Source organism: Ammospiza nelsoni, chromosome 1 (genome assembly GCF_027579445.1).
Source record: "Ammospiza nelsoni isolate bAmmNel1 chromosome 1, bAmmNel1.pri, whole genome shotgun sequence".
Lineage (NCBI taxonomy): Eukaryota > Metazoa > Chordata > Aves > Passeriformes > Passerellidae > Ammospiza > Ammospiza nelsoni.
The window spans coordinates 127,169,175-127,192,669 of NC_080633.1; the positions used below are offsets into that span (position 1 = coordinate 127,169,175).

General features: G+C 41.1%; 1 protein-coding gene across 1 annotated transcript in view; it reads right to left on the reverse strand.

Annotated features, from left to right (window-relative positions):
* The window catches only part of EMC2 (ER membrane protein complex subunit 2), a 35,611-nt gene extending 26,594 nt beyond the window's left edge, over positions 1-9,017 (reverse strand). The window contains exons 1-3 of the mRNA XM_059485532.1: positions 8,943-9,017; positions 2,875-2,988; positions 2,166-2,230 (exon numbers count right to left, since the gene is read on the reverse strand). Of these exons, the coding sequence (XP_059341515.1) occupies positions 2,166-2,230; positions 2,875-2,988; positions 8,943-8,982 (219 nt within the window). The 5' untranslated portion in view covers positions 8,983-9,017. The remainder of the gene's footprint in view (positions 1-2,165; positions 2,231-2,874; positions 2,989-8,942) is intronic.
* Between the last annotated feature and the right edge of the window lie 14,478 nt (positions 9,018-23,495).

Here is a 23,495-nt window from a genome sequence, read left to right on the forward strand (position 1 = left end):
TCTGGACTTCAGCAGGTAAAACACTAGTAATGCAAGTGCTGCCAACAACAGGTGACTACAGTAAACCACCTGTGTGAACCAACTGGCTGGCTACAGCAGGGGCATGCAGTACACATGGGGTTTTGGTGCAGGACAGAAAGGACAAAGTAATGATTAAGGAAAGGAAAATAAAAGACTAAAGTCAAAGAAATCACTCTGAAAACTACCTCAGCTTCTCATTTGGAGTAGACAATACCTATCCCCCAAGCAAAATGCATCCCAGCTGTCAAACTCTCACTGCTAAAAAAACAGAAGAGCCAAAGCTGTTTGTCTACTTTGGAGGTACAGCTCTAGTAAAATGCCACAGATGATGTTAACTTGTTCGAATTAACTACTTATTTATTATAAATCAATCAAATTAAAAATAAAATCCTCTAAGTTTCCACCTATGCTTTTAATCTCATTTCCAAGCTGCATACCAAATGTTGTATTCTCTCATCTCAAGCAATATTCCTTAAAGGGCAGACACTGAAATTTAAACTCCCTGCAAGGGTTAGTAAAAACAAAGAACGTTTCACAACTGATCTTTCAACACTGGCTCCGTCAACAATTTTGTGAAAGTCTTCTTTAAAAGACCCTGAAAATAAAGACCAAATCTGTTTTACATATAAATCAGGACACAGAAATGTATTTATTTAAACAGTAAGTCTATTTGTTTTTGTTTAAACAAACAGCTATACTACAACAGTATTTTCTTCTGAGGGACAAAAGAGAGGGAAGTTCAGTGGGTTCACAAGTTTAAAGTCTTGTACTACATTTTCCAGCATATTCCATTTTAACATATATATATATATATATATATATATATATATATATATATATATATGTTGAGATAATCCTGTCTAGCTCTGCCTATCTTCACCCTCCTTGAATTTAGTTTTACCCAAATGACATCACACAAACCTCAAAGATTTTATGAGGTATTTTGTCATCTGATGGAGAACAAGGCACTAGAGGAGTAGTTGCAGTGAAAGACCTGGAGCCCTGAAAATGGCTTTTCACTTAGAATAAGCTCAAGCTTGATGGCATTCAGGGCATCAGAGGTAAGCCTCTGTTTTCTTCTGACTGTTTTGTGAAAGAGCAGTGAAAAGATTATTAACATTTTCCTGTAACACAAACTTTTGCATCTTCCTGATTTTGCCTTTCAAGGATCAGCTAAGCTGACCGGGTTGTTCTGTTTGTTTGTTTCAGTGGCTTTTTTTGTTTTTAATTTAACAAACAGGTTATAGTTCAAAGTAAGTTAATTCTATCTCAATTCTTATTTATATCATTCAAATAAATTTGCATAAAAATTGACTCAAATATCCATTAACAATATTTTCACCAACAACCACCAAACAACATGGATTGCAATGAACTTTTGGAGGCCACCTGCTCCAAATCCCCACTCAAAACAGAGCCAGTTTCCAAGGGAGTGCAGAGCCATACACCTAAATATTCTTAAGCATTTCCAAAGGAGTTTCCATAGCTTCAATGTGCCATTTGTCATAAAGAATTCACTAAATTTTTCATAATATGTAAGTGGAATTGCCTTTGTTACAGGTTATGTCTTACACTTGTCTTTGTTGCACACCTATGAATATATGTGCCCACCTTCTTTATACCTTACTTTCCATCAGTATTCAGAAATCATTTTTGGCTTTCCTAAGATTTAACACAGCCTTTCCTTACACACTATGCAGTGCAGCTCATATTAATCTTGAAGACCTGCTCCAATATGTGATTTTCTTTCAGGGTAGCCAACATGACATATAATATATGTAAGATGGGTCATTTTACCTCAAAACATTCAGAAAACCAATATAATTTGAGAGGTTTTCAATAAACAAACACTCTCTGTAAAATATGGCAACCTCAATATTATTCTTGACCTTTAGCCCATACCAGAATAGCTGTAAATATTTTCATGGCTATTGGAAGAGATGTGATCTGTCTAAACAAAAGTTATGCCTTAGAGGACGTAGGTGGTGGCAGTTTCTTCATAGCTGTGCATTTCTTGATAGATATTCTTTCTACCAGTCCAAGCTCTGGGGTTCAGAATATGCTGTAACTTCCAGAAAACTATCTGGAAGAGACACCCAGGATGAATACATACAGTGTGAAAGAAAAGTCATTTGAAAACTTACCAATGCCAAATCATCTCGACTGCAGTCCAGGGCAGCAATCATCACCTGCTCATAAATTATCCAAACTGGACACAAAGAGACAATAAGTGCAGATAATTGGTTTGGGGTTTGTTTAAGATAATAGGAAGCACCTATAATGTAAACAGGATTAATTTCTGTCTGTACATTCTTCCTCTTCTACTCCCAAAAATCATGGCTGAAACATGAACAAATTAAGAAACTGCTGGAATTAATCAACAACTTACTTAAGCAATTTAGCGCTTTTAGTGCCAAAGTACTTTCTGACATCTTGAAAGGCAAGAAAGGTCTAATTCTCTATTTTTCCCAACATCCTAACTGCCATGTTCTAGACAGATCCCTGTGAGGACTTGCTTCAATTTCTGTCACAGTGTTGAAGAATAGAAAATCATGCAAATAATATCTTAGTAATAGTTTCAAATTAAGTTTTCACACTGCAGTCTAAATACTAATATAGCAAGCTAACAGTTCTATCATGTAATTTTTAGGGCTGTTTTCACTGCAGCCCACATTTGGGGAAGAAATAAGCACTTGGAATTCTGGAAGCCTATTAGACTAAGAAAGCAATATATACTTCATCAACATCAGCACATACTGGAAGACCATATAAAGGCTGCTAACTAAAATACAGACTGAAAAACGAAAACTGAATCAGACAAGGTAACTTTTAAAATAGCAATTGTTTACTTACTGTCATCTCCAAGTTTAGATGCATATTCATTAATTAACTCTTCTCCAACATCCACTATCTGTTCACTGTTTCGGTAGTTTTCTTCCCTCCATTTCCTCATTTTATCACGCATATCTGTGGGTAAAGGGGCAAAAAACCCCTGAGATTTTCAGATAGTAATGGCATTTGAATGTGCATATGATCAATAAGACACACATCTGAAGAATGGGGTTAAAGAGCAACAGAGCTACAAAAGTGACTTCTACTAAAATTAAAAAATTACTAGAGAACAGATCTCTGAAACCTTATTACCCAAACTGTGCTCATGCTCTAACATTATCAATTCAAATTCTAAGTTAGCAGTCTCTCAGAAGGGACAGTTACACATGAAGTAAAAAAATGTATACCTAGTTATCCAATAAATAATAAAGTTTATCCATTTTTAGGTAAGAGAGGCTACAAGAGATTTCTCCTGATTAGTTTCACACATCTACAAACAACACTAAAATTGCATTTCTGCTACAGGTGGATAAATTTTCACTTGAAATTCTAGGAAAAACAATAGAACTTCCCCTCTGAAAGGAATCTACACATTCCTAGAGAAAGGAGCTTCAATAAAAGTACACATGGATGTGAAGGCTTTCTACACGAGGGAAGTGTCCAAAGGTACAAAAAATATCACTGGTTACCTAGGCAAGGTAGAAATGACAGCTTATTTTATTATTAAGATTTTTGTTTCAAGAGTACATTTAAGATCTCCAAGAGAGCAGACAGACTCATTAAGTCAGGTAGAGAACACTACCTTGCCTGAGCTTTATTTATGCTCTAGACCAGGAAATTGCTAAGAATGTGATTTTATATGCACATACATTTATATAAGTATAGCTGTTCTATACACAAGAACAAATTTTGAGAAAACTTAAGGAAAATAGTTTTCATTACAAGATAGTGGTTTTAGTAATAAGAGGGTACCAGGATAACTGTTGCTAGTATTTTTCTAAAACTTTACAACATCTGGAAAAACAAATACAGCGATAGATCTAAACACTGCCAGTTTTTCTTGCACTTCAAAACACAGAGTTAATGTAAATGACAGTTAAAAATTAAGCACTAAAAGTTGTTCCATCTACCTGAAGTGATCTCAGATTGCTCATAAGACTGTTATTGTGCTACATTTTGTGTTTTGAAATTCAACCAAAACCACCACAGGGTTACATTTCATATACATGGGCAAAGCTGAATGGTTCTAGACATATGATGGTCCCTGGAAATTCAACGTTAGACGGCAAGAATGTGAGTGAACACAAACATTCACAAAAGCTGACAAGCTAAACGCCTAAAAATAAATAAGCTGTCTGATTTCCACCCACTCATTTACTTGGAAATTATCAATGCCTTCATTCCAGTGTGATTCCAAATGGAATAGTGTCTGAATTATGTATTAACAGAAGGTACATCTACCATTCATCACACAAGTCCAACATTTACAGCAATGGAAAAAAAAGTTCTAGGACAAAGAATAGAACATCAGCTGATGAACAAAACATTTACTGATTTTAAAAATACTGAATTTTATGTAAAAGGTAGAAGAAACAAAACACTAAGAACTGCAGTAAAACTACACAAGTCTTTTTACAATGTTGTCAAAAAATGAATTTTTTACTAAGAAATCTATCAAAAGAGTCGAACAATAATAACTTGAATATTGGAGACATAATAAAAGGCTGGTGAGACACAATTACATATTTTGGAAGAAAAAACCAAGTAAGGTAAAGAAATGTCCACGTTTTAATTAAAACTTCCCCGGTCACCTATAGGCTGGTGCTGAACAATTGATACATTTGTTTTAGATTTGGGGTTTTCTAAATTGGCACGCATGGCACGTGTAAATCAAAATGTTACAAGGTCTGGGGAAGGGAGGCACTCAGGACAATGTTGGCTTTTGCCCAAAACCACGCAAGCCAAGGGACACAACCTGTATTTCACTTTTGTGTCCAGGAAGGTGCCAGCTCCTTTGGCCTGAGCAACCAGATATGAAATAATCCTCCTATAAGTACCTACACTTTCACTGATGAATTGGATCATAGTTTTCAAGTCCTTGATATCTAAAAGCACCTGATGAAATGAAGGAAATCATCACTTTGGGGTAGACAGAAATTGCAAACTCCAGAACGTCACCTTGGTATATTGCTGCTACCACAGCAGCCACTCGGGGACCCCACAGCCATTGTATTTCCAGAGCTCATTTGTATATTGACATCTCTGTTACAGCCACCAAATCTTCACCCACAGCCCACCTCTGTGCACTCTCGTGTGGCAGGTGCAGGCAGAGGCACAGCCATCACTCTGGGTGCTGCAGATGCTGCCTCAAATCCTGGCAACTCTGCTGTCAAAAGGGCTTCAATTAAAAAAAAACCCAGCATCTCACCTTTGCCTGCTGTAATCCCAAAAACCCATACAAAAAACCCAGAGGAAACTGATCTGACCCTCTGATTACAACTGAAAATTAGGAACAGCTAAAAGAAAGCAAAGACAGCACAGAACACAACAAAGCCACATCAGAAGCAGTTAATTGCACATAGATTATTACAGAGATGAAATGCTAGGCTGTTCCCTATTTCCTAGAGACTTGCCATACAAACTCAATATGAATTCAGTTTCTAAGTCACAGAAAGAAAGTTTGCCACCAAACATTAAAAACAGAAGTTCTCAGTTTCTAAATTAATTTGGATTTTTTTTTTGTATATAACATGTTCCCAGATACACATATTTGCAAGGAATACAAACACTGGTAAACTTCATCTTATAAAGCATTTTATGATATTTTCCAAAATGACAAAGAGTTCCTTGAAAAAAGTCTCACATTAACATAGTAATGAAAATTTTTAAGGAGTGCAATTTTTAATACAGAAAGCAGCAGTACTAATTTAATGTTACAGAGAACTTAAGCAAGAGGCATTCAGAGCTAATAAAAATCTAAAAAAAAATACCTCTTCACTTTTTCAACTTATATCAAAAGAAAGCTAGTTTAAAGAATATGCCATTCCTTTCTCTTTTTCATTTTGATAACCACTTAAGAGAATTATTGACTGAAACAAGAATTGCTGTGACAGCACTCAAAGATCCCCAAAAAGCTCAGCAGTGACAGCTGAAAGGCACCGCTTCCCTTTAGCAGCGTGTGATGTGTTTAACACCATTATGCTGCTGTGCAAGGTTAAGAAAAGTAAACCTGGCTCGTTCTGTCCAATTCTGACAATATGTCAGATGCATCTTCTGTGAAAGTTAATTGTTATTTTAATAGTTCTTGAACGGCTGCCTGTTTGCAGATTGTGCTAGTTTTACACTTGTGTACTCCAAAACCTGCTGCTAAAATGAAGTTACACAGGTGTTTGCTTTTTTAAATATTTCCATTCATGGGACAAATTAATCTTTCATGTATCACTGAAAATATGATAAATGTTTATTCTACAAAGTTCTACACAGCTTAAGAAAGTCCTAGTAAGAGGCTACACATCACCAGGTACCAAGTGATGTGCAAACCTACTACATCAACTCCATGGCTACACCCACAGTTTTTGGTTTCCTGTCACTCCACATAGTTTCTAACTCTTTTATTTATGAAGGAAGCAGGAAATAAGCCATTTTCTCTAGAATAATTACAACCAGTATTTAAAAAAAAAGAAAGGATCAACATACCATCTTTGTCTCAAGTAAATGAGCTTTGCTGTAAAATATATGTTACACAGCAACATATAAACTTCTCTTTCAATACCACAGCACTCTGTGGTATTGAATCATCTAAGTCCATCGATCAAGACCATAAAGTTAAACAAGATGTTTTCCTGCTACACAGATTTCCAAACACACTTTAAAGCTTGAGATACAGCAACAAAGTAAAGAAATAAAAAATAAAAACCACAGCTTCCACTGGAAAACACAGTTATTTTCAGTTATCTTTCCTAACCACCTGTACCATGCAGGTACCTAAAAAAATTTAATTCTTACCTCTGTCTCAAAGAACCTGAGTGAAAAGCAAAGCAAGGTACAAACAATTTCATTTGTTACATGTTATTCTTTCCTAACCTTGAATCACAGATTCATATTTAAGCAATATATAAGTATAAAATGTCTTGTTTAGAAAAGCCTGGTATATAAAGGACATACCCCAGTTTCACATAAATTAGGCATTTTAAAGAGATTCAAAATGAGCTACATAAAATTCCTAGAATTGCGGTACTAGGAACTAGGTCACAACACTGCTGGATCACTTCACCTATGAAAAGCTACCTTGCACCAGGATCTGTTAAAGCTCACACACAGAAAAGAGAAAAGCTATCTTTTTTAAGAAGAGTCCTTGCATGGTCTGTTGCAAGATTCCTTTTTCACTTTACTTTTCATCTCTTGCAATAGAGAAAAAAAAAAACTTTTTCAAATGCGGACCTTCCAAAGTGGAGTCAGTCCCTTGTACCAACACACACCAGCCTTTCATCTGGATGAATACTTAGAGACTGAGAAGTTGATATGATAAAACTCATAAGCTGGTCCTCTGAAATTTCTCATTTAAACCCACCCATATACAAAACTCTACACCTAGCACAGCGCCACAACTGTCAATCAGAATTCTTGGAAACAAAATGTGAAGATTATTTCTAAGAGTAGGAAATAATGAATTAGCCAAGACCAGAAGCAGTATGCTTGAATATTCTACCCGGCCTCCAAGTTAGAGTATAAGCATACACTCTGCAATACTGTGGGCCAAAACAATCTAGGGCTAAATGTACAGAGAGATGTCCACATGTGTGTTACCCACCCTGTGAAAAACCTCATTGCTCTTTTCTGTCATCAATACCCAAGAACAAACAGAAAAAAAAAAAAAAAAACCCACAAAAAAACCCCCAAACAACTATGTCCTGCATTTTGCAACAACATCTGCTAAAGAATAATAAAAACTGGAAAATTTTTCAACACAAGGTGATTTAGGGCAACTTCTGTGAAAACCTAACAGTAATACCAGTAATGATCTATGTGATCTCCACCCAAGCTGAGCTTCACAAGTCCTATACATTCATTCAAGAGATATAAAAGAATGGTTAATCAAGGTTTTCCCAACATTCCTCCTGTTAGCTATAAAATCAAACTAAGCATTAATTAATGATTGGGGAATTGTTCTACTACTCAATTATTTCTTCACAGATTGGCAGTACGTAAATGAAAACCCAGGATCACGCAACTTCTGTCTGCATTGTCTTCTCTACACTATAATGCTTGCAGTGCATAGTACATAGCAAAAGGTTCCCCCTTTATGGCCAAAACTGTTACTCTAAACCATTCATTTATTCTTGATAGGAGACTGAGGATTCTTGATAGGGCTTGAGTGTTGTCTTGAGCTCACATGTTAATATCAGTTATGGAAAAATAACCACTGAGAATGTCAAATAAAGCTCAGACAGTATTGCTATATGAAAAATAAATCACCATTTTGATCGAACAGACATGAAAGCTGTAAAGACCCGGAGGGTGGGATTCTTAAAAACTTGTGTCACTTCAGACTTTCTTGAAGCTGCCCCATAAATGTTTATAATCGAACTTTACGAGAGTATCTGGAAATTCTTAGTTCACCAAAAGATGAACTATGACGCGAACTGCTGACCCTGCCAAGAGACCACGTTTGCTGGCAAGCGCTGTACCGAGGGGGAGAAGGCCGGCAAGCGGCGACGCAGCGGCCGCACCGTGCCTGGAGACGCGGGGCCGGTCCCCGCGGAGCGGAGGCGAGGGGAGGCCGGCCCGCCGCGCACGGGGCAGCGCGGGACACTCCGGGCCAGGTGCGCGGCACCGTCCGGGACCCGCGGGCACCGAAGGGCCGAGCACAGGTCGCCTCTTTTGCGGCCGGGCTGCCCACAGCCCGAGGAGCCGGGCGGCCGCCAGAACCGCCGCCCCTCGCTGCTGTTCCCCAGGCCTGGGTACGGCCGCCCGGCGCCGGCCCGAGCCCGCCGCGATCCAGGAGCGCCGCCCTCTCCCCACGGCCGGGGGCCAGTCGGGCCGGGCACAGCCCCTGCCCCGGGCGGGGACCGCCGGCTGCGCGGCGTTACCTTCCCAAGTCACGTCGTACATCTCCGACACCTTCGCCATCTTGGCGGCCGCGCCGTGACGCAGCGCGGTGACGGCCCCGGCCGTCATTGGCGGGAGGGCGGGAGCGGGGCCGGCCCGGCGGAGCAGAGCCCGGCAGTGGTGCGCGCCCGCCTCACGCCCGCAGCGCCCGCGCAGCGCGGCCGGGGCCGCGCGGGCCTCCTTCCATCCCCTCCGGCACCGTCGCGGCGAGCAGAGAGAGCCTTGTCCCGCTGGAGGGGACTCCCCGAAAGGCCGGAGCTTCAGCCAGCGCCCGTCTCGCCGGGCCTTTCTTTGGGCTCCGTTAGTCCGTGCTCGCGTCGGGAGCGGGGTGACGGGGCCACGCGTGACCCGCAGTCCGCGGCGCGCCGTTCCTGTCCCGCCCGCGGGCACCGGCGTTAAAACCTCAGAGCCCAAACTGCAGGTGGCACTAAGGGCTGCAGGTTAATTTCCTGTGGTACAGTCCTTATAAACTGTCCAGGACCAGTTCGCACGGGATGAGGTTGTACACCTTAAACACACGCCGAGCGCAGAGGTGCCCCGTGTGGTTTGGGTTCAGCATGAGAACTGCCAGTGTTTGTCCTGCCCCCGGTATCCTGGTGACGCGCATGAACCGTCAAGGGCGAACCATCGGTTTCTCTGTGCGTGGTTTGACACCGGCCCATCTCCAGGCACCCACGAGAGTCGCTCGCTCACCCTCCCCGGCCACAGCTGGGCATCGGAGAGGGAAAAAAACCACCAGTTTCATGAGTGAGGTAAGGACAGAGAGAAACACTTCAAGGCGAAAACAGGCTCAATTTAAGGTTGCAAAGTGAAATTTATTACTAACAGAATCAGAGTAAGATAACGAGACGTAAAATAAGCCCTTAAAACAACTTTTTCCACTCAGCTCCTCCCTCGTTCCCGCCGACAGTCCAGGGAGACAGGGCGTGGGGGTTTGGTCAATTCATCACCGAGATTTTCATCCTGCCCCAGGAAAGGAATCCTACTCCTGTGAGGTCGTGGGGTCCCTCCCACGGGAGACAGTTCTCCGTGAACTTCTCCGGCGTGGGTCCACCACCACCACCACAGCTGCTGCAAATGTGAGTGTCTTCCATAGGCAGACAATCCTCCCAAAACTGCTGTGGTGTGGGTCACTTCCCTGGGGTGCAGTCCTCCAAGGACAGGCTGCTCCAGCCTGGGAGCAAGGGCTCTCTCCCTCCGCCGGGTCTCCCATGGGATCACAACCTCCTCCTGCAGGCATCCACCCGCTCCGGCATGGCCACCTCCCCCACGGGCTGTGGGTGAATCTCTGCATCCCCCGTGGATCCCCACGGGCTGCGGGAGGATCTCTGCATCCCCCGTGGATCCCCACGGGCTGCGGGAGGATCTCTGCATCCCCCGTGGATCCCCACGGGCTGCAGGAGGATCTCTGCATCCCCCGTGGATCCCCACATACTGCAGGGGCACAGCTGCTTCACCATGGTCTGCACCACAGCCTGCAGAGGAGTCTCGGCTCCAGTGCCTGGAGCACCTCCTGCCCCTGCTTCTCCACTGACTTTGGTGTCACCATGCCATTTTCCTTCACATGTTCTCACCTCCTCTCTTTCTCTGACTAGGAGAAAAAGCTGACTTTGTTGTGATTTCCTTCTCAAATATGTCATCACAGAGCCGTTACCAGCCTCTCTCACTGGCCCAGTTTTGGCCAGCAAGCTTCCAGCAGCTTCCCACAGGAGCCACCTCTGGCCCCCCTGCTACCAAAAACCAGGCTGTGCAAAACCAGTACACTCATGTGCCCCAGACACCCCGTGGGCAGTGAACCACCACAGGGATAATTTCCAACCATGGTCAGAAGCTCTGAGGTATATGCAGACAGGAGTGGGGCCAGCTGTGCCCAGCTCTGTGTCCTCTCCACTATTTACCTTCTGGCATCACAGCTTCTGCTGTGGAGATAAAGTGTTTCTTAGTAAATAAGGCTCCTGATTTCAATACTGTATCATTGGTAAGAAATAGATGTAGCCGTGCTGAACATATTGGGAAAAAAAAGGTAATGGATTTTTAACTTCATGTATACTAAAGAAACTGGGTTTTAGCAAATATCACCAGAAACTTAATTGTCTGACATTTAATTCTGACAAGATCTTTCATGGGAAATCTCTCAGTCAAAATCAAAATCAATCCCTTAGCTCCATCAACAAATGAACCTTAGTAGAAAGAATGCTTTCTGCATTTATGTTCCTCTTCTGACTAGAATAAACTAGTAATTCTTAATACTATCTACAGTGTAATTACCCATCACAACTTGGATAGCTAAAAGGCCTCATCTAGAATTCAAATGGTGGCCTAGAAAGAGGGGAAGTGCCTGATTTTTCTTCCCTCTAAAGTGATTTTTGATCTTCTAACTGACTACATTGTTTAGATCTGAAATTAGATGGAAGTATAAGCATATATACAGCATAGCTGTACTTCCATCTAATTTTAAAATGCCAGTGTCTGTATTATCTGAACACTTTACAAAAATATTTATATATTTGTTCTCATAGTATATGAGTAGGGAACTGATATTCTTGTTCCACGTATAAAGGAGTGAATACAGAATGATTATGATCCAGATGCAAAAAGAATTTAGCACACACATGGCTCTGCACATTATGGGTAACACTAAAGTACCTGAGGTAAAAAGAGAAATTAACTTGGAGAGTTCAGTGCTGCTGGAATGCCTAATGTGGGACACACAGAACTTTTAGGCATATAAATCCAATATTTTTATCCTTTTAAAAGCTCCATCAGCTATCATCTAACACTGAAGGAGCTGAAATTTCAGAAATTGTGTTTGAAGCGTTTGGGAGAGGTTTGGACTTTTGGTTCCGTGCTTGTGCTCCATGCTCGTGCACCTGCGCACGACTTTGTCTTGGCAAGAGGCAGGCAATGGTACACCACAGGCACTCAGTCCAGTTACTGTTCTCAGTGACCTCTGTCCTAGCCAGATTTAGACAATTCCCCAGTTGTGCAGTCCTTCACCTGAGCTGTAAGAGGAGACCAGGCCCTGAAGTTATGCACTGTAAGTGTTGCCTGCTGCCTTTCTTGGACGTGGTCTTGAACGACTTGCCTAAAATCACAAATGCTGTGTTCTGCCAAGCTCAAAGCTGACCCTTGCACTGCATACCTCTGCTCTTACTGTGGAACAGACAGCCATCCACACTCACCAAGAGACGGGAATTGCTGTTACAATATCACATTATGCCAGATATTGTTATAGTTGGAAACAGAAATGGTTTTGGTATTAAGCTTTTCCTTCTTGGAAACTAAAAAAGTGGTTTTCAAAGCTGTTTTCTGATGCTAAGGAGCTTCATCACTTAATTCAAAGTTTAAAGTGTTTTGTTAATAAAGCTTAAAATGTTCTAAAAAGGGAACAGTGTGTGAAATCTCTTTTCTGGATCTGTTATTTTCTGCCACTTCTATGGGAACCAAGTAGGAAGGTAGGGATCCCAATTTCACATAATAAGTTGTAAATGCAAAGGTTGTTTGAGGGCATTATTTTAAAGCACAGAAAACTTGCCACCTGCATTTGGTAGGTACCACAGCTAGTTCTTCATTTAAACAACTGAAAATGAAAAAAAAAGGTAATTTTTTGGTTTTTTTTTTTTTAAGTGCGCTATTAAAAACCTTTCTCTTTATTGTGAAATTAGTCTGTCAGTTCAATAATAATCCAGTTAGAATTGCTGTTCAGACAAGTGATACTTGCTAAGGAAGAAACACAGAATAGTTTAACTTGCAGCTCACAAATGGAAGCAAAGTATGGAAGTCTGCATCCTGTGGATGAGATATGGGGCATATAGAGACATTTGGGCTCACCACCTAATAAATAACATCTAGGACCCATTTTAGTTCAGTAATGTTGGGGGATTCGTGTAGTAATGTAACAAAGGTGGCATCCTCCAAGAAAGTAGGACATAAGAGAAATAACTCCAGGACAGCCATGACACAAGGAAGAATGTACACATGTAGGATCCATGTATGTTGTGAATGAATAAAGTGAGAATTTTTCCTCTGTGTGAATCAATGATTCATTTGCTTGTTCAGATGCAAGATATGGACAGTCTTAATTTGATGTGAGAAGCTTTTAAAGATATTACTGTCTTGTTTAGTGATGCTAAAGATCACTCCCAGAAGTTAAATAAGTGGATGAAAAATATAGGGAATTAAAAAAATGTGAATAATGCAATTAAAGGGCTTCGTGCTTTAATGTAGGTGACTTTGAGTCTGATCCTAGTCAGCATTCATTTCTTAATGTTAGAGCTTCAGATATTTTCTTACATCAAATTTAAAACTTAACAAAGTGAAAAAAATAGGTAAAAATTAAATTAATACATTTGCTCTAAAAGAATTACTATGATGATTAATATATACAGAACAGGTTAACATACTTTTAGGTTTTATCACAGCTTTACCCCAGTAAAAAGTGGCAAGTAAAATTTTTTCAGTCATCCTGAAAAATCTGAGGCTTTTTCATATAATTTTGACCAACACAAAATATTATATATTGAAACATACATAGCAAAGTGGTATCATTTTGAATTTTAAATCCAGGATTAGTATTTACAGTCAGTTTAAAACTAATTCCCCGTTTTGGATTCCTAAGCTAAAGAACAAGAGGAGAGCATATCCAGAGGAATTTTTTTTAACTTAGGCTATAAATCTTCCTGGCTATTGACAATCACGAATGGAGAACATGTCAGAATCACATCATTCAGTGTGCCGTGAGAAAAGGCAAAGAGGACACAATTTTGGAAAGCTAGGGAAAGAAATATAAATCAACTTGATGAATTGACAATGTTAGTGATTCTTAAGCCAGTCAAACAACACTTCCTCTATGGCTTGATACTCTAAACCCTACCCTGAGAGCCTTCTGAGACTGATTCTAAAAGGGCAGCGAGGCGAACGAACACTGCAGATCCAAGTTTCTGACTCCACAGACTACTGTAGTGTAAGTTCGTGTTTACTAGCTGAGGATACAAAAGCTTGAAATAGCTTTCCTAAAGACACCTCTCTGCATACTTAAGAGGTTTTGCGGAGTCTTAACTGTGCCTGCGGGCATTAAAGAGGTGTAAGAATTCTCGAATTGTAATATGTTGCCGAGGCTTAAATTTAGTGCTGGAAGCTGTTTTTCCTTATATCAAAGTGAAAAAACAATTTGTAGTTAGGAGACGCCTTTGCCGGGGTCAGGCGGGAGCTGAGGAGGGGACATCAGGCCAGGGCAGCCCCCGTTCCCTGCCGGTGTGCGCCGGGCATGGGACCAGCCCCGCCCGGAGGTGGCCGGCGCGGGGCCTGGGCACGGAGCGAGGCTTGGCACGGAGCGGGGCCGGTCACGGAGCGGAGCCTGGCACGGAGCGCTCCCCGCAGCCGTGCCGGGTGCGGGACGGAGCGCTCCGAGCACGCTGTAGGCCTTGGCAGGGAGCCCTGGCCTGGCAGGGAGCGGGGCCCGGGCCTGGCACGGAGCGGGGCCTGGCACGGAGCGATCCCCGCAGCCGTGCCGGGTGCGGGACGGAGCAGTCCGGGCACGCTGCAGGCCCCGCTGCCGCCGCCCTCCGCCGAGTTCTCTCCCACCGCCCGGGCCGGGCCAGGCCCCGCGCTCCTCCCAGGGCTCACACTCCGTGCTTGCAGGCGGCAGTGCCCCTCTGAGAGAGGGCAGAGCAGAAGAAATGTCATGCCTGTGTGGCGGCGGGGACGAGGGCTTGTCTCCTGCTCAAGAAAAAAGGACGAGCAGCGCTGGGACCTGAGAACGCCTCGCTCCCGGGTCAGCAGCCGTGCCAGCTCCCGAGCCGCCCGCCGGGAAGGGACAGGAGGGGCTCTGATCTGGGGCTCTACAGCTCAGCACGTCCCATGGATTTCCTTCAGGGATGGCGGGGACACAGCAGGCAGCTGTCGAGGAGGGTCTGATGTTCCGTCCTGCGTTCACCTCTACTGCTCCCAGCCCAGTCACTCATCTCCTCATAGCTGCAGTAGTGTGTCATATACATTTGGGATCTTTTTTGACTGACTCGAAATAAATTGTACTGAAGTTAAGAGAATTACAGTACTCTCTCTGGACTGAAGTCTGCTCTCTGAATGTTTCTTTAACGCCCTCCTGACCATTTAAAATTTTTCTCATTTCTGAACCCTGTGTCTGTCTCACAGAAAAGAATTCTCCTGTGCTTTTCCCCATCCTTATTTATTAACTTTGTTCCCTTTCTCGTGTTCTCTCCTTCTGTTCAGCTACATCTCATTATTTTTGTGGTGTTTCTGAGATGATTTTGTCTGGGCAACCACTGGATTTGGAGAGGAAATGATATCTTTGTAGGATAGCATGTTTTATTCATGTATAAAGGGATTTGTGTTTTTATCCTAAAAAGAAAGAGGACTCAGTTATTCTACTTGCCAAGGCAAAATGATGGTGACAGTTTGTCACTGTTAGATAATCAATTCTTGCTTCAGCAGAGGCAGAAATTATTTCCATGCTGTTCCTTGAGCAAGGTATCGCCTCATACTGAGAAAAATAACTGGATTCTGTATACATGTTTCTCAACTCAGTATTAGAGATGAGAAAATTAAAATACGGGGAGTTCATGTAACTTAACTAAACTCCTAAAGCAAAACAAAGTATTTACTCCCAATTTATGCATAATCTAACTGTCCAAATTGAAAGTTCTTATTCCTGGTTTTGACCATATTGCTATTTAGTATTCACACACATTTCTTTGACATGCTACTCAATTCATGCACTGCCAGGTCCTGCTGCAGTTTGGGTAAGTTTGTGAGGTGTCAAATTTCAACATTGCTTTTTCTAGGTATTCCAGCCCTTCTCCTGCCTTGACTTCTTAGAAACTTAGTGGCAACATATATCTCATTATTTGTAATTTAATCCCTCATTTTCCTTACAAACTGTGTTGGAGGCTGCTTGGCCAACCTTTACGAGCTTCCGCACTGCCAGCTAGCTGCTGTTTTACCAGTCCAACCAGTTGCTCTCATACTCAAGTCACAGGTTAGAAAAGTAGAGTCCAAAGAGTGGGGCATGTCTGGGGGAGCTGCAGTGAGCACAGTCATTGCAGTAGTAAAGCACATCAATATTAATAGCAGCCGCCTCAGCTGGTTTTTTGCTATACCAGAGCCACAAGCACAACACACATATTGAAACAGCTCAGCTGGGAATCAAATGAAATTCATTAAAGGGCCAAGAATGTCTTCACTATTTACCCTGCTACATAATCCTGAATTTGGACACTTGCTGGTTCTCTCAATGCTAACCTACTCTTTGCTTCATTCAGTTCTTCAGCTTGGGGCTTCTTTGTGGGGGCAGCAACAGAAGAAGAGCAGTAGTAGAACATGGACACTGCAATAGGAGGTATCCCTCAGCAGGTGCAAACCTCTGCTCTGAGCCTGTTCCATGAGATGGCCAGGGGAGTTTCTCCACAGATGCATTTTGTAGTGCAGCCTAAGTTGCACCCTCTGCTACTAGGAAGGCTCAACTTTGCCCTCTTTGCTTGATCTTGGAAGAAAAATTTTGGAGGGGAGGAAGTTTTCCCATGGATTGATAGTGGAAACAGATGATTTTGACTCTTCTGGGGTGTCATTAGCTTTGATTTGGAATGGAAGCTAGAGTAAATTGTTTACACATCTCCCTCACCTTGCTACATTCTTGGCAGTGTAGCTGCCAAATGACAGAAATTATATTTTAGAACCACAAGCAGAAAATGCTTCATGATAGTCAAAACTGTGATTCTAATTACCGTGACATTGTTGCACACTAGAGCTGTTATATAAGATTTAAAAATAATATACAATACATCATTACAATCTGCATGAGTGAGTGTTAATGGACTGCAGTTCCAGAAAAAAGTTAATCAAAACAAGGCTGTGATTTTGCCTGCAAATAAAATTACTCCATCCATGGAAACTGTTCCTGTTAAAAGCCAGCAGCAGAAGCAGAAGGGTTCCTCTCACTTTGCTTTAAATCCATACAGTCTAGATGTCTATATTCAAGCTATTTATCTCAGGTTCAGTTTGTACTCAGAGGAGCAAATTATGCATTTTGGGGTACATCTCATCCTACAGAAGGTGTCCAAGGCATAAGTTGAATCACAGCCAAATGCAACTCTTTTTTTCCATTAACTGTGAAGGGAATTGAAAAGAATAACGCATCTGCAGATGTCTTCATTAACAATGTCTGTGTTTAGTTAGATGAAGTAGCTCTAGAGGGGTATATCCTGTCCTTTCTTAAGCCTTGCTACAGCCACTGAAAATGAGACAGAAGAAACTGCTTTTAGGAGATCTCTCTCTCTTAGGGAATAGGCTGTTAAAGTTCTCAACACAAAGCTCCTGATCATCTTCTTTCTTCACACTGGTGATGTTCTTCTCTTCTAAAGCTATTGTAAAGAAGTGGCATTTGCCAGTTTTTATTAAGGGGTGAGTTAAAGAAATTATCATGCTCCTCAGTTTATGTGTATCTTCTGCAGTCACCAGACTTGAAAAAGAGTGTCCTTGAAGAAAGTTTTTCACTGGCATGAAGACCCATCATGCTTTTCATGTCAGGAACCTCTGAAATATGCATGTTCTGAACAAGACGATCAGCTTAAAAGAAAGCTATGGAGCCCTGACTAGTGAAAGAGACCTTTTATATCAGTCATGTCCATGTTCCATTTGCAGGAAAATTACAACCCACCTAGTTAAAAAAATATGGGGAAGGTAATTAGGTGTTGTAAGAGACTGCTTGGGCAAATTATCGTGTCTTTGTCAGTGAAGGGTACTAAGAACAGGCAAAATAGGAGTGAGGAGGATGGATCTTATGTTTCTATGACTGCCTATATTACTTGACTGAAAAGACAATAACTTGCCTTCTAATATGACAACAGTTGACTTGCCTTTCACTGTTCACCTCTGCATTACCCATCTTGGATATTTCTAGTCTTGATGGAACCATAAAATGCAAACTGTAGCTTTATTATACTCAAGACAGGATACAGAAGAAATGAGGAGATACTGTATGTAGTCAATTGAAAACAAAACACTGAACAAACTATTTTATTTCACACTGAAAGCACGTGTGGGGTGAGTTGGCTGCTGCTCGACAGGAATATGGCAGTGCTGCTCCAGATGGTTGGAAGATGAACCCTGAGGGTCATTCCATGGGTGCTGAAGAAGCTCAGCAGCTGCAAGGTCATGGCTTCCTCTACTTCTTGCACACTTGTTCATGGAATATAAGATGGGAAGGGAAAGTAGAAAGCAAAGAGAAAAGCTTGTAGAGTGCATCATTCCTAGGGGGCCATACTTATGCCACAGGTAAGATTAGGCAGCAAGGCGTGTGGGAAGAGTTGCTTCCCTTGTCCAGCTGTCATCCTGAGAACACAAGTATCCTCAGTTGTGCTGGTACAACTGATCTCTGGTTCTCAACTAGTCAATACAGACATGTGAAAATTAACCCTAAAAAAGCTTTCAAAAAGGAAGATTGTTTCCTCCAGCTCAGGGATGGCACTCCAGTCTCTCGGTTAAGTTGAAGGAGCAATACACTGTGGCCATGGATAGGAGAAAATGGCTAAGGATTTCCTTACACATGGAATGATGAATCTCTGCTGTAGTGGAACTGCAACTGGATAGTGTGACTATTCTTCTTGTGAAATTTAATTTTATATACACTTCACTTTTGGAATTATTCTGCATTTTGGTTTTGTTGAACTTTGTTTGTTGTTATTTTAGCATTTAAAAGAAAGCATTTGTTTATTTTTGGCACAGCTGACTGTAGGCTTGTTTAGCTTTCTTTATCACATATTTTGCCAGTTTAATAAAACTCAGTGTTTGTTGAACAGTTTATTGCTGTAAATGCAATTGCAATGAAACAGAAAGCCTCAAGGCATTACTGAAATATTGCAAACCACCAAGCAATATATACAAGCCTTAGAAAAAGTGTTCCATGATCTCAAAATTGGAGGCAGAAAAAGCTCCAATTAAATCAATACTTAATTCAGCAGAAAAATCAATGTTTTATACACTACCAGATTTAGAATTTTTTCAGGGATAACATCTGTCCTACAGATCAGCATCTTCTTCAGTGTAGCATTGCAGCAGTAGGAGCACTTCCAGTTTGCAGAATAGCACAAGTTAGCAGGTGACTTCTTGAAAGGATAACTATGTGTGGCATGAATGTGAGCACATGCATACTCTGAGTGCCATATGGGCTATATTTATTTGGTGTATGTATGCAGAGGAGAAAGAAGTGTTACATTTCATATAATAAAACAGGTGCTGTTTCTTTTTGTAGAACACTTTTTGTCCTTCTCCTGCTTTTCTGTGAAGGAAAAGTAAGCAGGAAAAAAATGTGAAGAATTTCAATAACAAAAGGTGCTATAAAAATGCTATTGACCATAAAATGCTCAAAATAATTGTAATTATTTTACACTAAATTTCCAGTGTGACTTCCCTAATTTCTCCAGTGTCTTGAACAGGGACTTCCATTGCTTTTGGGAGTCCTTTCCAGATTTTCAGATCAGCTAATAAGTTCATCAGTATTCCAGTATTATTGTGGTAATAAACAAAATTACCTCCAGTTTCTCATATGTTGTAAATAGGTAAAGCAGATCATCATCATCATATGTATAGTATTTATAATATCGGCATTTGAGTGACTCTGGAAACCATGCCTGCTTGCCTCCAGCTTTCCCAGTGAATTATCCACCACCATTCTGCAACTGCTACGAGATGTAATAGTGTGCACTGGGTGGATGCACTTTGTGCATATTTGGCTTCTTTAGTCCTGGCAGTGGAAGCTAGATGGAATTCCTCAAAATAACAGGAGGCACCTGCACCCTATTGAGAATGTTATTAGTGGGAGAGAATAAAGATCTCAGCTTGTCCAAGGTTCTGTGTGTCTCATCTGCTCCAAGCACAGATGTTGCATATTTTGCCAGTGCCTCCCAGGCTGATGCTCATAAGCTTTCTCCCTGGTCCTCAGGGCTCTTAAGGAACCTCTTAAGGCTCACTTACACACTGACCTCCTTGGTGAAAGGACAAATAATGAGTATATTTGTGCCACCTTTTGCTTTACTGCAGTTTGTAAGCCCCATTCTCTGTAAGCCAGACTCTAGTACTTACCACAGAGAAACTGAAAACTTTTAAACAGGCATCACAAATCTGTACAAAAACATGGAAGGGATTTTCAAGAAGACATGATAGTCTTGATTGGCTGTTAGATCATGATCTTTTATTGGCATAAGCTCTCTAATTTGTGTGCTTCAATAACAGAGTGATGGGTGGGCTTTTCAGGTTGACTAAGGGATAGGAGATCATCTTGGACAATGCATTTTCCAAACGTCTCCCATTTTGTCACTGTGCTGCAAATCTTCTGACCTGAACATCTTGGAAAATTCACCAGAGTCATGCAGCTCTCTGATTGTCTGTCTGCCCAACAAACGTTTGGTCCACATTCTAAGCGGTGTGGTGGTTGCTTCATGCTGCATGACTAGGCTTTTTTATTATTATTTACAGCATTTCTATGAATATTTTCTTTAAGTCAATACAATCATTTCCTATACAGGAACATTGTCGTGGAACTCCAAAATTGATGAATGGGTTGGGGACATTTTGTGGTACCACAGGGATCATTTTGCCTGCTCTTCTGAGGCTTGAAACTCACACTGTACTCCTCTTTCAGTTCTATCTTTCTGCCATCTGCCATTGCACATTTATTCATCTTTAACAAGGACTCCTCTGTAGGGCAGACCTAACTTCTTTTAGCCTGTATCTGAAGTTTCACTTTTTCCTCTTCCAGCTTTTCTGAGTATCACTGTGTCTTTTGTTTTTTCCAATGATCTCCTAAATATCCTGAAGATTTCCACTCAAGATGTGACCATTCACTATCCCCACTATATTTCTTCTCTACTTCTTGATACAGAATCTCCTTTTTCTTCCACCTTTTCTTTCATTTGATCATGTGATGGCTTACACAGTCATAGATCAATCATAAGCTCATATTTAAAAACCTGATTTTTCCTCTCCTCTTCCACTGCATGCTTCTCTTGACTTCCTTATGGACTCCAGACATATTTCTGGATATTCTCTTCCTCGGGGCCTATCATATGACTTAATATGGCACAAACTTCTGTTGAATGCTCAGTAGTTACAATCAAGCCACAACTGTATTGTGCAGATAATCCTTTTTCTCCACAAATTTTTAGATCTCTTCCACTTCTCTAGCAGCTACTGTCTTCTCTGTCTTAAAAGTAAAAAACTCACCACCACAGCAACCACAAAAAAAAAGATCTACTACAACCTTTCCGTCTTTCTGTTTTTCTGTTGTCTGCCTGTTGTTACCCTTAATTAAAAGACTCAGGTATTGACAAATTTGAAGTCTACTTGCATCAAAATAAATGTTTCACTATGTAAATAAAATATTTGACAATGCAAATCTAAAAGTTGCAGAGCTTTGCTTCCACAAAAACATTAACATGATAATCATATTGATTGAGGATGAAACTGGACAACTGGTAACCTGAATTTCATGCCTGTTCTATGATGAGACCCTGTTATTAAAAGGAAAATACTTTCTTCTATGTCCTCTGAAGTTTCCAATACAGAGTTTTCCTGAATTAAATCCTGAGGGCAGTTAATGAATCCCCTCTACTCCTATGGAGGTGATCCTATGAGCATCCCAAATGTGGCCTGACTAGCTTCTTCATTGTTTACAGTGTGTGCACAGCCAGGAATCAAATCAAGAAGGCAGAATCAAATCTGCCTTCTTTATTCTTCACACTATGCTTTCAGTAGCCCCACTTTATAACAGCCAAGTTTCAATAGTAATAAATTGTATGAGGTGCTGATTTCATGTATTTAGTGTATACTTCTTTGGAAGCTACTTTTAAAAGGATGTATATTATGACATTTTCTGTAGAGGCTGGTAAGCATGAGAAAGTTTTTCCTAACTTCTGTAACAAGCTACTTTCTATGCTGAAATATATCTGCAAGCACTTCTTTGGTCTTTTTTCACATCTCACTAGTTTTTGGTAAAAGCCAGTAGCACACTGTTAAAGTGAATGTTATGCCTTTCCAAAACCACATAAGCATGCAGCCAACTTCCTTGGAAATTCAAGGGCACAGTCTAACCAGATATTTTCACACTCCCACTACTTTTGTTTTGTGTCCTAAGTAATAAAAATTAATTGCATTAATATCATTGTGAGAAGATCAAGCAAATATATGACCAAGACCTACCTAGGTTTTAATGGGATTGTGCTGGAAGTATGAGTTTAAAATGCATTATTTTTCCTTTAAAGCCAAGGATTAATTGTATTATCTATTTTTAACTTAGTAATTCCTCAGCATTTCTTTTTTTATTACTCATTTGTGATTCTGTAGAACCCCTATTTTTGGAAAAGGCAGCAGTAAATATAAAAATGCATAATGTGCCCTGAAAGGTCAGTAAGCAGAACACTGGTGTAGGATCTGTAAAAATTAACACGTTTGAAGGCCACCAAAAGAAATGTATATGGTAATTTTTTTTAATTTCTGCTACAGTCATTTCTAGGTCTTAAATTTTAATCTCTTCAGATGATTGTGAGTGGTTATGCATACAGACTTATCAGGGAATCCAAAATCTTCTCTAAGTAATCAACTGTCTGTTGTCTTAATGGTAACTTTTCTAAAAAGGACCAAAGAATAAGGGAAGTTATAATCTCAATATGCACTCCAGACCTCCCTCAAACACAGCTTGATATCAGCAGCCCTTTCTTGCAGTAACTTGCTTATCTTGGAGCTTCTGAAAGCAAGTCACAGAGGGAAGCTTTGACTAGGAAGGAGGACAGCTTATGTGCTGAAATTGCTTTCTGTGGAAACCCAAAGAAACTGTGCATATGTCTTTAGACTAGTTCTTCAGACAAGAGGGGAAAAAATTGTGAATATATACATTTTAACAGCCTCTCTCTTGTGTAAGAAATCACACTGTGTCATTTACATTGACAGCATCTCTTGAAGAACTAGCATCATAGAAATGGAAGTGGGAGCTGATGGCTAGATCACCTATAGTAACAACCATCTGGATGTTATGGGGTGAGTCTCCATGATGCTCCTACAGTGGAGCTGCTTCAAGTGAATGAAACTCAGGACCCAAATGCCAGAGTGAGAGATTTCTGGTGAAAGATCCCTTGTAGTGAGAATTAAGAGGGTTATTGAAAATTCATGTGCTTCTCTAGTAGTACAAAAAAGCCCATGGCTGTAGGTGGCTATTCAGACTGTCATATGCTGAAATTCCTAGTGAGTGAAAGAGCTGCATTACCCCTAGGTCAGGTCTGATGGGGTCAGACGTGGTGGCCACATCCAAAGAGCAATGGTCTCTGGCCTATGCCTCCTCCTGAACTACATCCAGGAATTCCTTGGGAAACTGCTACCTAGCCTTGGCACAGCCATCACAGGGACTCTCCTGGCAATTTAACGGTGGAGGCAGTTAATTTCCTGGGAAACATTTGGTTTACTAACCTAGATGGAGTCACTGAATATCCTTTAAAAGAGTCAATAAGACTGCCAGAAAATATGCATTG